General features: G+C 46.1%; 1 protein-coding gene across 1 annotated transcript in view; it reads left to right on the plus strand.

Moving 5' to 3' along the window:
• Pitpnc1 (phosphatidylinositol transfer protein cytoplasmic 1) overlaps positions 1–16,545 on the plus strand; it is a 258,738-nt gene that overhangs the window by 145,735 nt on the left and 96,458 nt on the right. The window contains exons 3-4 of the mRNA XM_052197031.1: positions 5,345–5,433; positions 6,203–6,210. Of these exons, the coding sequence (XP_052052991.1) occupies positions 5,345–5,433; positions 6,203–6,210 (97 nt within the window). The remainder of the gene's footprint in view (positions 1–5,344; positions 5,434–6,202; positions 6,211–16,545) is intronic.

The following is a 16,545-nucleotide window of genomic DNA, read 5'->3' on the forward strand; positions in this document are numbered from 1 at the left end:
GGTGGTGCACGCCTTTAATCCCAGCACTTGGGAGGCAGAGGCAGGCAGATTTCAGAGTTCGAGGCCAGCCTGGTCTACAAGGTGAGTTCCAGGACAGCCAGGGCTACACAGAGAAACCCTGTCTTGAAAAAAAAAAAACAAAAACAAAAACAACAAAAACAAAAAAAACCCACATCACACAATCAATATAGGAAGTGCCTTCATGGCTGTGTCATACACATGCATAGTTACAGATATGGAAAGAAAGAGAATGCAAGCTATAGAAAACTACTATTGTGGTTTTTGGCACCTGTTATTCCATTCTGTCCCCATCTCAATAACTTGAGCACATGTCGAAAGGACTGCTGCTGCCCACCCTCTGTCACCTCCATCCCTGCCAACTGCTCCAGTGACATCCTAGCGGGCGTGGGGTCCGTGGATTTGTCTCGGCCCTGAAGAAACTGCTGGTGTGAGCAGTTGGCTCCTTAAAGCTTCCAGCCTGGCGATGACATGGTCCAATGCAGTTTCAGCAGAGGCTTCCAAAAGTCTGTACCAGGCTAGCCCCTTCCTTTCCCCCCATCTCTCATTAAGTCAGGGGCCAGTGTTTATGTTCAGATTCAAGGAACTTGGGTTCTGCATAGTTTCTGCATGTGAAGTTAAGGCAGCCCCACCTCCCACAGGGGAGGACACTGTCATCCGTGAACTCTGCCTGTCTGTGTTGCAAATAGCCACCACAATAGGAGCACAGAGTGGGACTGGGGAGACAACGTGGGGTGCAGTAGGTGTGAAGACCTGTGTTCAGACCACCTGAGCACAGGTAAAAAAAAAAAACCAGACTCAGCAGGCTTGTCTGTAACCTTAGCCTTGCTTTGACAGGATGAGAGGTAGAGACAGAATCCCCAGATGCTCTAGAGCCAGCTAGCCTGGTGTACACATCAGTGAACAAGAAAGGAAGGGAATAGGTCAGCCTAGAGACAATACAGAAACCTGACTGTCACCGTATGTCCTGTTAGACAGTAGCACATGTGTGTGGGCATGCGCTCTCTCTCTCTCTCTCTCTCTCTCTCTCTCTCTCTCTCACACACACACACACACACACACACACACACACACAAATAGGGGAGAGTGTTTGAAGTCTGTGAAGAGCATGGACAAAGGCATCTAAGGACTGTGAGGCAGAGGCAGAGGCAGAGGCAGAGTCACCCCCACCAGCACATTTTCACATTCCAGACTGTAGTGTTGCTAGGGCTCTAGACTGCTAAGATAGGCCATTATGAGGCTCCGTCCTGGCCCCTGTGTGAAGCAAGGACTTAATTCAGACACTGCCTTCCTAGAAAAGAACCCCTTCTTTCACATCTGGTAGTGACTTCTTGAGTGACAGACTCTCTCCTAGAAGTGTGGGCTATGTGACAGTGTAGATCATGTAAGTGACAACAGTGGCAGGGACTAATTTAATTCCATCTTCCTTTCAGGCCTTGCTAAATCACTGCTGCAGGGAAAGATAAATTTCACCTTCTCAGACCAAAATGGTTCCAATAACGATGTGTTCTGGGGAAGCTGGGGGCTGAAAGAAGGTCTGTTCGTGGACTCAACAGTACTTTAATAGCTCTCTGTCACCATAATCAAATACCTGAGCTAATGAACTTAGAAAGAGTAAAGGTGGGGTTGGAGAGATGGCTCGGTAGTTAAGAGCACTGACTGCTCTTCTGAAGGTCTTGAGTTCAAATCACAGCAACCACATGGTGCCTCCCAACCCTCTGTAATGGGATCTGATGCCCCTTCTGGTGTGTCTGATGACAGCTACAGTGTCATCATACCTCATACATAAATAAATAAATCTTTAAAAAAAGAAAAGGAAAAAGAAAGAGTAAAGGTTTGTTGTGGCTCACAGTGTTAGAGGTTCTGGAACAGAGTAGGGTGGGCCTAGCATCTGTGGAGATGCCAGATGTCAGCAGGGGAGGGGGCAGCATATGTCAGGAACTAAAAAGAGGAACAGAGCGATAGGGTTCCCCACTCCCTGCCACTAAAGACCCCCCCATCCACTCTTCCCCCAATGACCTAGCCTCTTCTCCCTCAACCACTTTTGATTTTTTCCAATAGCACCCCACTGGGGACCACACCTTCACCACTAGGACCTTTGTGAGACTTTTTTTTAAATGTATTTATTTTAAATATAGGAGTGCTCTGTCACTGAGAATTCATAGACTGATGCCAGAAGAGGACTTAAGATCCCTTTATAAAGGTTTGGGAGTGTGGTTGCTGGGAATTGAACTTGGGACCTCTGGAAGAGCAGCCAGTGTTCTTAACCACTGAGCCATCTCTCGAGCCCTTGGAGGGGGGTCTTTTGATACCTGTTGTAGTTTCTTCCCCCCCGTCGCTGTGGTGGGTGAGTCAGATAGCAGGGAAGCATTAGCTGCTATTAGTAAGCTATTATTTGGTTCATATTCTCCATTTATACAGTTCAAGCCTTCCTGGAAGGCTTTGGTGCCCACAACAGTGGGCAGGTCTTCCTACGTCAACTAACGCAATCTAGAGAGTCCCCTATATACAGTCCTGCTAACAGTTAACACTAACCACCACAACATCCAGACTGTAGCAAACGCATCATAGACCTTGTCACCAATGTCCCTGCCTTTAACCTGGTAAATGACCTATACCAGGGTCTGCTTCTGGGTCGAAGGAGTGCATTAACATGGAACTGTGACTTTATCTTGACTGAATGATTATTTGTTTGTAGGGCACTATGTCAGGAAACAAGAATTGATTATGTTGTTCCTTGGCTTCTGTGAGTTATTGGATGAATGGCAGAAATGAAGATTCTAGACTCTGGCACCCTGGCCATTTGTGGAACTAGGCAGTCTCAGTGACGATGATGGAAAGTAGCTGATAATTTCTGTCTTCCTCGCACAATAAGATGGGTACTTAGGATGGTAGTTCTGCAGGGTTCTAACATGCTACAAGGGATGGGTTATGTGGACTGTCCCAGGGTGGTACGTGGGAGGAGCACCCAGTAGATTCGAGGACACATGAAATGAACATGGATGGAATCATTCCCTACAAGAGGACGGCGGCAAGCGGGTCCGGGCCGTAGGGAAATGCACTTATTTTGTCTAAGTCAACCGTTCTTTGCCCAACCCTGTTCGTTAAAGGACCAGAGGGGGTTCTAAGGCTGTGGCAGACGGTGGAATGCCTACCTAACATGCTCAAAGCCCTGGGTGTGAGCCCCAGTGCCACATAAACCAGGTGTGAACCTGCACACCTGCAGCCCTCTCATTCCAGAGGTGGGGGTAGGAAAATCAGAAGTTCAAGGTCACCGTGGACTAGATAGTGAGTTCAAAGCCAGCCTGGAACATATGAGAATTTATCTTTTTTTTTTTTTTTTTTTTTAAGCACCAGAAAATGTTCCTAGGATTAGAAACCTCATGTCCCCCCACTCTCCCCTGGCCCTGTGCTCTCTTGGTACAAACAAGGAGCCCAGGGGACGTCTGGCTCATGTGATTGACAGCAAGCCAGCCAGTGGGATTTCCCTACTCCACATCAACCTCAGTTGCACTCCGGTGCCAGCATCTGATGGACTCAGTCATCAGCAGAAACTATAAAAAGCCCCTGTCAGGGAGCAGCCGTCCTTTGAGAAGCGTGAATGCGAGGTAGTGAGCAGCTTCTGCAGGGATGATTTTATAGGATCGAGAAATCTGAGTTCGAGCAGACTTCAGAGACGATAAGACATCTACTCTGCCTCACAGGCCACCAGAGAGCAAAGCCCGCCACAGCGCTCACCCAGCTTTGGGGGAGCTCAGGCTGATTTTTTTATTTTTAACCCTTACTTGCTTAGACGCTAATAAACATTCCAGAACTTTGAGTGAGGTCTGGCAAGCTATTGGGGGAAAAAAAATAGACATTTGTCTTTTTTTAAAGTTAGGTCTGGATTATCTCAAAAAAAGATGAGAGAAAGGCCAGGAGAAGACATTCCAGCTATGCAGAGGTTTGCTGGCTCTGCTCATCATTTAAATTCCACGTCGGAGAAGGAAGAAAGGGTCTGCTCTGGTTCACGGTGTTGCCGGCACCATCCTTCATAGTGGAGAAGGCAGGGCAGCAGAGTGGGCAGCGCACGCATGGCCACATGGTGTCCCGCCATCAGGAAGCACAGAGATGAATGCTGGTGCTGAGCTTGCAGATTCCTTTCTCTTCAATCCAGGATCCGGCTCATGGGATGGTGCTACCCACCTTAAAATGGATCTTCCTTTCTTGGTTAAGCCTCTTCAGAAACAACACATACACACACACACACACACGCACACGCACACGCACACGCACATGCGCGCGTGCGCACCCATAAGCACATGGAGGTATCTCATGGGTGATTGTGAATCCAGTCAGGTGGACAACACAGATGAACCATCCTAGGGCATTGTTAGCTTGAAGTTTTCATTTCTTAGTCATAGCAGCATGGTCCGTACCTGATGGGGGAGGGGCTATGGAAGGTGCGTGTACGCCCATGAGTGTGAGAATCAGTCTCAAATATCACTCCTTAGGCGCTCTCCACCTTGGTTTTGGAGACAGGATCTCCTAGCCTGCACTTGCTTATCAGGCTAGACTAGCAGACCAGCCAGCCCCAAGGGCCTGCCTGCCTCTGCCTCACCGGTGCTGGGATTTTAAGCCCGTTTCTGGTTTTCTGTCATGGATGCTGGGCATCAAACATCCTCAGACTTCACTGAGACCTCACAGGCTGGCCTGTCTCCCCAGTCCCTTCAAACTGCTTCTCGATATTCTTTGCTGACGTGGAGGACTAAGAAGCTGATGATTTGTGATCTCCTTGTCTCTGATCATGGGGGTGGAGGAAGGGTTGGACATTAGCATCCTAGCTGAGCTATCCTGGTGCACGCTGGGGAGAAATAAAACTAGGATTCAGTTAAGAGTGTTGTTGATCTTCCAAGGACCAGAGTCTGGTTCCCAACATTCAAATCAGGGTGCTCATAACCACCAGGAACTTGAGCCCCATGGGATCTAGTGCCCTCTGCTGTCCACTGTAGGCACCTATTCGCATCACACACACACACACACACACACACATACACACACACACAGACACACACACACACACACACACACATAGACACACACACACAGATGTATATCCAAGAAAATTACTGACTCCAAGAAATATCCCAGAGCTGGAGAAGGGAGGAGGGGAAGGAAGAGAGGTCACCGAACCTTAGCAATAGTGTGCGTTATATCCTGGAAGTCGAGTAAGGCCTGGACTGACTCTAACTACATTTTTTTCTTTCCCACTTCTCCTCTTCTTCCTCCTCCTTCTCCTCCTCTTCTTCGTCTTCTTCTCCCTCTTTCTCTTCTTCTTCTTTTTCAGCAAACTGCCTAGTTGGGCCAGAGCTGTTGTTCCCAAAATATTTTATGTGACTGAGAAGGCATGGAATTATTACCCATACACCATCACAGGTACGTCTCAGGACTGGTCAATCACCGGCATCAAGTACAGGGCTGGGCAGTCATGGAATTTCCCTGGGTGGGGGCAGAATGTCTCCATAGGTCCTGTCCCAAGGTCTTCTTATCAAAAGGTCCCCTATAGTTTGTCCACAAACAAATTATTCAGTTGGGTTGTTGCTATTTTGCAGAGTTTTCACTCTCCTCTCAGAGGATGTGGACATCTTTAATGCCTCTTCTTTATAACGCTTTCTGTTCTGAATATTGTTTTAGACACAGTACCCCCACCCACCCAACCACAACCCAGATTCTGACGTTTGTATTGCAGCCTTCAGATACTTTGGGGTCTCATGACCCCACTTCAGCATCTTTGCAAAATTCTTTGTGATTGTTTTAAAAAATGCAAAAAGGAAAAAAAAGAAGAAAAAGAGAAAAATCACTGAAAAATTTTCCTCTGTGGTTAATGAAATGTTCTACTGGAATTATTAGCCTTTTGTTCTGATTTTACAATGCTAACACTTGGGTTTTTAATTAGCCGCAAACCTATAGGCTAATCGAATCTTGTCTAACTGGCCTGATTACCAACTGCAGGAGTGTCATGAAACACAGGCATTCATTCAGTCTTTACAGAAATCTAATTTTTGGGCGGTTTCTTTTGTTCATTTTTAATACTTATATCTTGCCAGCAACTATTAGTTGTATGGTTTGTGTTGTGTTGACCTGGTCTAACTCGGTTTCTTCTCTTTTTCTTTTCCCTCTTTGCCATCCGAACGCCTGGAATCAGAATACACTGTAAGTTCATTTAATTTTCAAAAATATTTTACCTATAGAATCTTCTTCATATTTGTCTTATTGATGTAGTCATTTTTTTAAAAAGTGGAATAATTCAGAATCAGAAATATTTAAATGTAGGCTATTATATAATTTTACATATATATAATTCAATAAGCTAAGTGTTCTCATTTTTTTCAAGAATATTAATGTAATTCAAAGTGCCTTAATAGTCACTTTACATAATTAACTTGGGCTTGCAATTCTTTTTATAGCCTGATTGCTTTACTGGTAAGAGTTCGCTCTAATAAAGGAGTCTCTTGCAATGTGGTATTAAAGACAGAATGGTTTTGGTTGATGGAGGGGCTTATTCGTGGGGGAGATGTATATGCAAATGATCATACTAGTGGTTGACAAACTAAGTGAACTCCTTCCCATCCTAACAGACAGACAAAACACTGATGAATGGGGACTTGGGGACAGAAAGTGTTTATTTTGCTTAAGCGTACTGGTCACGGTCAGTTATGAAGGGAAACGAGGCAGGAATTTGAAAGATGCAGAGGCCATGGAGGAGGAGCACTGCTTACTGGCTTGCTGCTCTTGACTCTGATACACAACAGGACCACCTGTCCCAGGGTGGCTCCGCCCACAGTGGGCTGGGCTTTCCCACATCAATCACTAATCAAGACATGGCAGATTCTCTGGAGCTGGAGTTACAGGCAGTTCTGAGCCACCTGGTATGGACACTCGGGCCAATAATAGATCCTGCAGGAGCAGCTCAGCCGCAGAGTCATCTCTCCAGCCTCGTTCTCTGGATATTCAATGATCATCACGGGGTGGACTGGGGGGCCTAGGGAGATAGCTCCTTTAGTAAATGCTTGTCTCGAAAGCATGAGGAGCTGAGTTCACATCCTAGCCCGGATACCAGCTCCAAGTGAAAAAGCTCGGCACGGTGGTGTACGTCTAGAATCCCAGTTCTGTGGGAGGCGGGGAGGCAGGCCGATCATCCCTGACACTCACCGGCTGTCCAACCTGACTGAATCGATGAGCTTCTGATTCAGGAAGAGACCTTGTCTCAACAAATAAGGTGGAGAGCAAGGCAGGAAGACAGCTAACATCAACCTTTGACCTCCACGTGCTTACTCATGAACATCTGCAAGCACATAGGCACCCAAACACACATATATACAAACCATGCACTGCACTCCCAAAAAAGATGGTGTACTTTGGAGTTGGTTGAATCCGGCAGCCAGTGCCTCCAAACGGCCTCCCTGTGGGCCTCGATTTCCTTATTTCTAAGTGGGGGAGCTCTCTCACTGTCTCATGAAAGTGTTGTAGTGATTGTGCTGAAAAGTTGAAATCTCAGCCTAGTGCTGGGTCTTTCAGTACTTAGGTCAGTACTTAGAACATGTTTGCTGGTCTTTGCAACATTGTAGCGGAAGCTTCTGTTCTCCCAATGGATTCTACTTAGGAACTAAGCTCCGAGCCAATCAAGACAGACTGGGCTCCAGCTACAGTCATGGAAGGACTGTTGAGAGGGTGAATAGTTAATGCTTTCTTTCTTCCCACTCTGAAAGATTGTGCCTTGCATTTGAGATGAAATCAGTCGTGATGTGGACAAAGAGATTTGTTACATTTAAAACAGTGTCAAAAAGCCAGACTTGGTGGCCTGAGCCTTTAATCTCAGAACTTGGGAGGTACAGGCAGGCAGATCTTTGAGTTGGAGGCCAGCCACGGCTTTACAGTGAAACTCTGTCTCAAAAACAAAAACAAAAACAAAACAAAAAACGGCAATAAAAATGCACAAAGATAATTATTTGCCTGGAACATTAGAATTAAACCACCTTGACTTGACCCCATGTGACATGTGAATGTGATAGTTTTTTTGGTTTTGATTTATTTTGTTATTTTCTTTTTCTTTTAGTTTGGTTGTGTTTTTTGTTGTTGTTTTGTTTTGTTTCGTTTTGGAGACAGGGTCTTATATATAGCCCTTGATTTGTAGACGAGGCTGAACAGAGATCCACCTACAGGTGGCTTCCTCCCTGGGTGCTGGACTCAAAGGTGTGCACCACCATACCCGCTGATAATAGTGCCAGAGAATGCTAGTCTGAATGATGGTACTGTGTTATTTCTAAAGAATATGTATTCACTACCTTATCATTGCTGGGACCAAAAAAGGAACTTGAGGAAAGAAGAGTTTATTTGGGTTCACAGGGAGAGGGAGCACAGCCCATCATGAAGGGGAAGACGTGGCCCCAGGAATATGAAGCTGCTTGGTCGAGTCGTGCCGACTGTCAGAGTGCAGAAAGCAACCAGTGCTGGTCTTCAGCCTTCTCTGTCATTTTTAGTCTGTTTAGAAGCCAGCCCATGGGTGCCACCCACATTCAGGGCTACCCCAGCCCTCTCTGTTCCATCTAAAAACTCCCTTACAGATCCGGAAATTAAATGCCAACATTTGACATTGCTGTCCTGTGCGGCCTAGAAGTCTTCCCCTAGGCTCCTCAGTTCCTCTTGAGGGCTTCTCCCTGGCTGGGACTTCTGCCAAGCCTCCACCCCTCTGCCCCCCAGTCTTCTTGCAACTCTGGTGAGACATTCCTGTTCAAGAAATTTGGGTGTGGGGGCACAGTATGCAAAGAGGAAGTCCATCTTAGTTGTCCAGTGCCACACCATATGACTTTCTGTCTGACTCAACATTTTCCTTTCCTCCCCCGTTATTCTACCCCCATGTCTTTTGCAAATTTCTTTCTTCCTCAATTTGTTGGGTGACTGTCTCTCTGTCTGAGGTCAGCAGTCACTCATAGGGCAGCCAAGTGTGCAAAGCATCTTGTTGGATGGCACCCAGAGCTCTTGGCACCATCATCTCTGCCCTGTGGGATCATAATCTCGTGGCCAGCACGCGACCATCCTGGTCAAAGCTTAGCATTGTCAGCAAGTCCTGGGGTCTTCTAGAGGTCAGAGAGGACTCAGCTGAGCTGCCTGCCGGCTCAGGAGCAGGCTAGAGGAAAGAAGCAATGATGATGTGGGGGACTCTGGGCCAACTAGCCACTGCAACAGGGAATGAAGACCCTTGACCTCTGGTTTGGAGCTTTGAGTTCAGAGACGGTCTGCAGGGTGCCCAGTGCAGGTGATGGGAAAGGGTAGGCTCAGGCTGAGGTTGATCCATGGTGCCAGGAGGTAAGGCTGTTATGTTAGCCTTAGTAGGTGAAAGGAAAGGCTGCAGTTACACTTGAATTTTCAGATAAAATATAAATAAATTATAAACAAAAACATATACATAAACTTAGAGTATCAGTATGTCCTACATTTATGGGACATAGTCGTAGCTGTGTGCCACAACTGATCATAGAAACTCAAGTCTGATAATTAGCTTATAAAGACTGAGAATTCTACATCCAAGTGTGATGGGACAGGCCTTTAATCAGGAGTCAGAGCCAGGGGGATCGCAATGAGAATGAGGCCATTTGTCCACATAGTAAGATTCTGTCTCAAAATAAAATAAGTAAGTAAGAAAATAAACAATTAAATAAAATGGAAAAAAACCAGTGCACACACAAAAAAGCAAAACAAACCAACAAACAAACAAAAAACCAACCCTGAGATTCCGTCTGGATCCAGGGAGAGAAAGAAATGCTAAACATATATTGCAGGAATCTAGCCCACATCTGACATACCACAGTAACTCCAAGGCCAAGCAAGGGCTCACAGAAACCCCTGGAAGACACCTCCTGGCTCAATCAGGCTTGGTATAGGTGGTAAAATGGACAGCAGGGGAATGTTAAATGTGACAGCTGGACATGTGACTGTAAGTCATTCCTTCTTAAGAGGAAACTGTGTCCGTTAGTGTTGTGTGTATATGTGTGTGTGGGGGGGGATGATTTGCACGTGAGAGGGTGTGTGTGTGTGAATGGCAGAGCACACATGTGGAGCCAGAGAATAATTTCCAGGGCTTGGATCTCCCATTTCATTCTGGATCCTGGGATCTAACTGGGGTCATCAGGATTGCCTGGCAAGTGCTTTCTATCCACTGAGCCTTCTCTGCAGACCAATATTTCTTTCCTTCCCCCAGCCCCCCGCCCCCATTTTTCAAAACAGGGTTTCTCTGTATAGCTGTCCTGGAATTCATTCTGTAGACCAGGCTGGCCTTGAATTCAGAAATCTGCCTCCCAAGTGCTAGAATTAAAGGCGTGCGCCCACTGCCCGGCTCTTCCTTCCTTTCTTTTGGTTTTTTTTTTTTTTTTTTTGTTGTTGTTGTTAAAGTTTTATTTATTTATTATATGTAAGTACACTGTAGCTGTCTTCAGACACTCCAGAAGAGGGCATCAGATCTCATTACAGATGCTTGTGAGCCACCATGTGGTTGCTGGGATTTGACCTTCGGAAGAGCAGTCAGTGCTCTTAACCACTGAGCCATCTCTCCAGCCCCTCTGACCTTTTTTTAAAACTCCTGCCTCCAAATGCATGCTGGGATTACAGATAGGCCTCACCATGCCCAGTTAATTTAGTACTGGGATTTGAACCCAGGGCTTGACGGAATGCTTGCCAAGTACCTTACCAGCCGAACCCACCCCCCAGGCTTTTTGTTGATAATGGTGGGTTTGAGGGCTTGTTGTTGTTGCTACCTAATTTGTCTGTCTGTCTGTCTGTCCATCTTTTCTTGAGACAGGGTCTCATGTGTCCCAAGCTGGCCTCAAACTCACTACATAGCCAAGGATAGCCTGTTGGCACTTCAGCGGACACCTGTGTTGTATATAAATGTTATGATTGGAATATATATGGTCTACGTGAAAGAGGAGTGTAACTGGGGTGGCCTTTCCGTTAACCTCGGGGAGAGCAGAGCTTTTCGTCGCAGACATCTGCCATGTTGAGCTTGGCCACTAGGATGAATTAGCATAGACTAGGCGATTTGAAACAACAGATGTTTATTTTTTGCCCCTCCTGGAAGCTGGAAGTCCAAGATTGAGATAGCTGCTAGCTCTGATCCTGGGGTGGGTCCTCCTCCTCGTTTACAAATAAACTTCTCTCCACATCCTAACATGGGCGGTCAAGAAAGCATGCTTTCTAGTCTCTCCTTATAAGGAATGAATTCCATCTTGGGGACTCCATCTTTCTGATCATATCTAAACCCACTTCCTCCTTAACGTCCCAGCTCTAAGTGTTAGGAGTTAGGGCTTTATCATTGAAGCAGGGACAGGACAATTCAGTGTATAGCTGCTGATTTAGGCACCATGGGTAGGTACAGCCACTGGATTGTGATCATCAGGAAGATAGAGGGCAGGTCAGAAAGCTGCAGAATGCCAGGCCAGAGTCTACGTGTAGCCTCCATAGGGAAGCCACATTGTTCCCGATGAGTCTGCGTTTATTTTCCGTTCCAAAATAGGCCTGCTTTTCTTTCCATCTTCCCGGTCACTGGGGATCTGAAATGTTCCCTCTGGCTCCAGGTGCACTCCAGCAGGCCTGCATAGCACATCCTGCAGCCGCCACCCACGGCTTGGGCTGGGCCGAGTTCTCACGCCCTCTGCCCACCCTGCTCGCTGAACACAGTTCTGCACCGGGGATGGCCAGCGGATGCTCTCAATTGCCTGCCTTTCTCCCGTCTACACTGCTGTCTAATTGAGCTCCTTGTCCCCTGATCCTTTAATCTTAACTGCCTCTCTTTTTGATGTCTTGCTTAAGTTCAAGATTTCCTGTCCTACATCCCAAAACAAAATTTCTCCCAAGACAGCCACGAGGCCTCTTTCTTTGAAAGGCAACCCCTGGGGCCCCACCAACACCAAACCCGTGTTCCTGCATGGGAGTAGTCACCCAGCGCTGTAGTGACCATCCAGCCTGTCACCTGAACCTGAACCTGAACCTGCCCCTCACTGGTGACAATACCCAAACAGGAGGACTTTCTATGTAGGGTCATTTAGAGGTCAACCTGATCCCAGTTATCAAGAAATAAGCGCTTTTCCATCACCGGGAGTGTATTATGTAGAGACGTCACTCGTCCAGGAAGTGGAAAAAATATCTTTAACTTGATTATGGGATGGGAGTCGGGTGGGGAATCTTAATTATACACTACACCAAGAACAGTGTGACAACGTTCTTCCAGGCAGTAGACCGTTTAGCCAGCCCTGCGGAACCACCAGCTCTCCTAAAGTTTATCGAGTCCCAAAGGAAGGTCCTGAAGACATTGGCTGCCATCTGAAGTGATGGATGTGGTGTTTTTATTCTAGAACTAAAATAGAAAGAAAGAGAAAATCCTCAACACAGACAAGCCTGCAGTGTCAAGACTTCTGTGTTACATTCTTATAGGAGAAGAATTCTTTCCTTCCTATAGGATTTGAAGTGTGTTCATAACAGTGCCCAACCGGGTTCAGTGGGTGCATATGTATTAGTGCTGTAACCACACCCCTCCAACAAATTAACCTTCAATGAGAACCCATGCAAGAGGCCATGGCAAATGATGCACCTTTATGTTCATGTAGGTCAAACTGACCTTGAGCTAGCTGTGTAGCTGGAGGTAGTCTTCAGCTTCTGACCATTGTACCTGAGCTCGCAGGTGTGCGTCACCATGTCCGGTGGATGCAGCATTGGGGGTCAGACCCAGCACTTTGTGCACGCTAAGCAAACACTCCACCAACCGAGCCAAAGCTCTGGTCCTAGACACACCTGTCTGGTAGTTAAAATAACAGCTGTTCCACAAAAGACCCAGCTGTGAGGGATAGCCTACTCTCTCTCATTTTAAGGACTCAGATGAAAGAGGATGACCAAATTCTAATAACTAAGGAGAATCAGGTGATCCTTGGGATCCCCAAGATGTGTTGTGTCTCCGTGAGTTGGTCTAGACAAACCCTACACAGGTGAGTAAGGGACGGTCACAGCTGAGGGTCTGTCACCAGTCACTCGAGGAGAACATAGGCTCTCCTCCCGGGAATAGCACCATGGAGACAGATCCCTCCCACACCTGCCTTGGAGTCCCAGCCAAAGTGTAAACTACTAAATTACATAATGACGGAACCAGGGACAAAACTGGGGAAGGATGTGTTTATTATACCAGACCTCGAGGACTGGCTGACTTGTTTGGAAGGAAATTAGAGAACCATCTGGTCGGCCATGGAATCAAAAAGAATGAAGGTCTCAAAGTGTCCCTTCTCCAGGGTCACGGAGACATAGTTAGCTGATGAGGAAAACTACTTTCGTCTCTGTTTCACAGTTAACCCTGACTATCCAGTGCTGTGCAGAGCTTTGGATGACTAAGTAGATGTCCCTTTTTTAGGAATAGGACCATGTATGGCCTCACCATGGCAGCCTTATATATAGCACTTGAGAGACTGAGGTAGCCTGGGCTACTGTTGAGTTTGAGTACAGAGTTCTATTTGGGGACAACCTTTAGAAGGTGGGCCTATCTGGCAGAAGAGGGTCACCAGATGCAGACCTCTAAATGCTCTACCCAGCCCCTGCTATACCCTCTCTGCATCCCAGCCCCCGACTATGTGAACAGTCTCTGCTACAGGCTCCTCCCACCATCCTCTTAACTGTTAATGCCATGCCATGCATTCTCTGTGGCAGACCGAGCCTTCTAAAACAGGGAGCCAAGATAGGTCTCGCTTGTGAATTCTGTGGACACTTTATCACAGCAATGCAAAAGTAACTAAGACAAGTTGCTTCATAAGGAGACCTTGTCTCAAAAGCCAGGAAATAAAAAAGACGTGGGAAGGAGATTGTAGAGGAGGAGAAGGAAGAATCCAGCAAAGGAAGACACAGAAGAGGAGAGAACAAGTGGGCAGTAGATGCAGGTGCTAGAGGCCTCACTTAGTCAGGAACCCTCTCGTTAAGGGCACTGATAAGCGAGACAGTGGGGGGCACAGAACTGAAGACCGACCTTCACAGATGATAGAGTAGTGAACACACAAATCACAGCATGAAACTGATGTCATAAATAGAATCAGATTTCTTCTGTAAATGTCCTGAGGGGCTCAGAGACTTTGGGTAGAAACAGAACCATTCATAGTGACAAGTTAAGATGACAGAGAGCGGACCACATGGTGGTGGCGCACACCTATAGTCCCAGCGCTCCAGAGGCAGAGGAAGATCGACGAGAGTTCAAGGTTAGCTTGGTGTACATAATTAAGTGGCTATGAACACCATTACAGCAGTGGCTACAGAGCGGGAGCTTGTCTCAAGAAAGCAAGACCCTCGGCTGGAGAGATGACTCAGCTGTTAAGAGCACTGACTGCTCTTCCCGGGGTCCTGAGTTCAAATCCCAGCAACCACATGGTGGCTCACAACCATCTGTGGTGGGATCTGATGTCCTCTTCTGGTGTGTCTGAAGAGAGCAATGGTGTACTCATATACATAGAATAAATAAATCTTTTTTTAAAAAAGATATCAAGATTTACTAATTTGAAAAAGACAGACAGACAGAAAGAGAAAGAAAGAAAGAAGACGCCGGGCGGTGGTGGCGCACGCCTGTAACCCCCGCACTCTGGGAGGCAGAGGAAGGTGAATTTCTGAGTTCGAGGCCAGCCTGCTCTACAGAGTGAGCTCCAGGACAGCCAAGGCTACACAGAGAAACCCTGTCTCGAAAAATCCAAATCCAGAAGAAAAAAAAGAAAGAAAGAAAGGAAGGAAGGAAGGAAGGAAGGAAGGAAGGAAGAAAGAAAGAAAGAAAGAAAGAAAGAAAGAAAGAAAGAAAGAAAGAAAGAAAGAAAGAAAGAAAGAAAGAAAGAAAGAAAGAAAGAAAGAAAGAGAAAAGAAAGAAAGAAAAGAAAGAAACAAGACCCTCAACCAACTAGGTAGGAGAAGAGATGGACGGGCTTCTTTGTAGTGAAAGTTCTTGCAGCCTTTGATTCAAAGGGACCTGCAATCTGTAACGCTCCCACACTTATTTACCCATGGAACTTTGTAATTACAAGGACTTGGGGGAGTTCTAGGAGTTTCTCTTGGAGCTTTTATTACTGCTACACAGGCTACTGGATCAGTTCTAACCAAGTAAATATTGCCTTCTCCGCTTCAGTAAGCGAATATGTTGTCTGTAGATGATTATTGCTTGGATACCAAGGCTTCATTATGGTTTGTTTTGTTTTGTTTTGTTTTCAAGAGTGCCCATCCATATTGAAATGTTTTGGTATCGTTAGATTCAGGTGGTATGGATCCTGGATAGATTGCTTTCTAAGCAAATGAATGCATTAAGACACATAGTAAAGGTCGCATTGGGTTGGAATTTGAGCTGTGTGCATTTAGATAGGTTTCTGTGTTAGCTTCCCAATACTGTGTCAAAATACTTGAGACAAATTGGCTTAGAGAAGAGGGAAAGGTTTAATTTAGTTCTCATTTTTAGAGATTTCAGCCTTGTTATTTTGGTCCTATGGTAAGATAATACATCATCGAAGTGGGTATGTGTGATCAGAGGAAAATTCCTCCCTTCATGGCCAAGACACAAAAGAAGGGAGGAGAGCAGGGTGGCACTCTCCCCTCTAAGGGTATACCTGCAATTGCCTACAATCTTCCCATTTGGACACACCCCCAGTCACACTGCTAGTGGGGGAGTCTTTAATGCTAGGTCTTTTAGGGACGTTCAACTTCCAGATAGCAGCAGTGTCCATGTGGAGGCTGTCTGTGAGGATCAGCCAGCTGTAAAGCAGAAGATTCCTAGAAGCCTTGTGCTGGGTAGGCCTGAGTCTCCCAGTACAGCAACCCAGAGAAAATTAATTCAGCCATTGTGTGTGTGTGTGGGGGGGGGGGCAGATGATAAAGCCCAGTATCTGCTATAACAGTGTTACTCATCTGTGTCGCTCATTCAGGAAGACAGGACAGTCAGGGGTAGGGGGGACTGTTTTGTTTATAAAGTTTTATGGTATTTATTAATTTGTGAGTATGTGCTATGGGACATAGTATCTAAGAGGACAGCTTGCAGCAACTGGTTCTCTCCTTCCACCATATGGGTCCTAGGGATCAAACTTGGGTCCTCAGCTAGCACCTGTGCCCACTGAACCTCTCTGGAGCCCCCAGAAAGAAAAATGCCTTTAAAAGACTCCTCAATAATTTTATTAGTAAATAGGTCTTTTCTTCTCTGTTGATTTTCTACATGATGAGGCAAAAATTTTTGTTTTATCCATTTTTTGTGTGTTTGTGTGTGTACGCAGGTGTGAGCATGTGTATGTGTATACATGTGTGAGAGAGTATTCGAAAGTGCATGTGCGGGCTGGAGAGATGGCTCAGTGGTTAAGAGCATTGACTGCTCTTCCAAAGGTCCTGAGTTCAAATCCCAGCAACCACATGGTGGATCACAATCATCCTTAAAGAGATCTGATGCCCTCTTCTGGAGTATCTGAAGACAGCTACAGTGTACTTCTATATAATAAATAAATAAAT

Source organism: Apodemus sylvaticus, chromosome 10 (genome assembly GCF_947179515.1).
Source record: "Apodemus sylvaticus chromosome 10, mApoSyl1.1, whole genome shotgun sequence".
NCBI lineage: Eukaryota > Metazoa > Chordata > Mammalia > Rodentia > Muridae > Apodemus > Apodemus sylvaticus.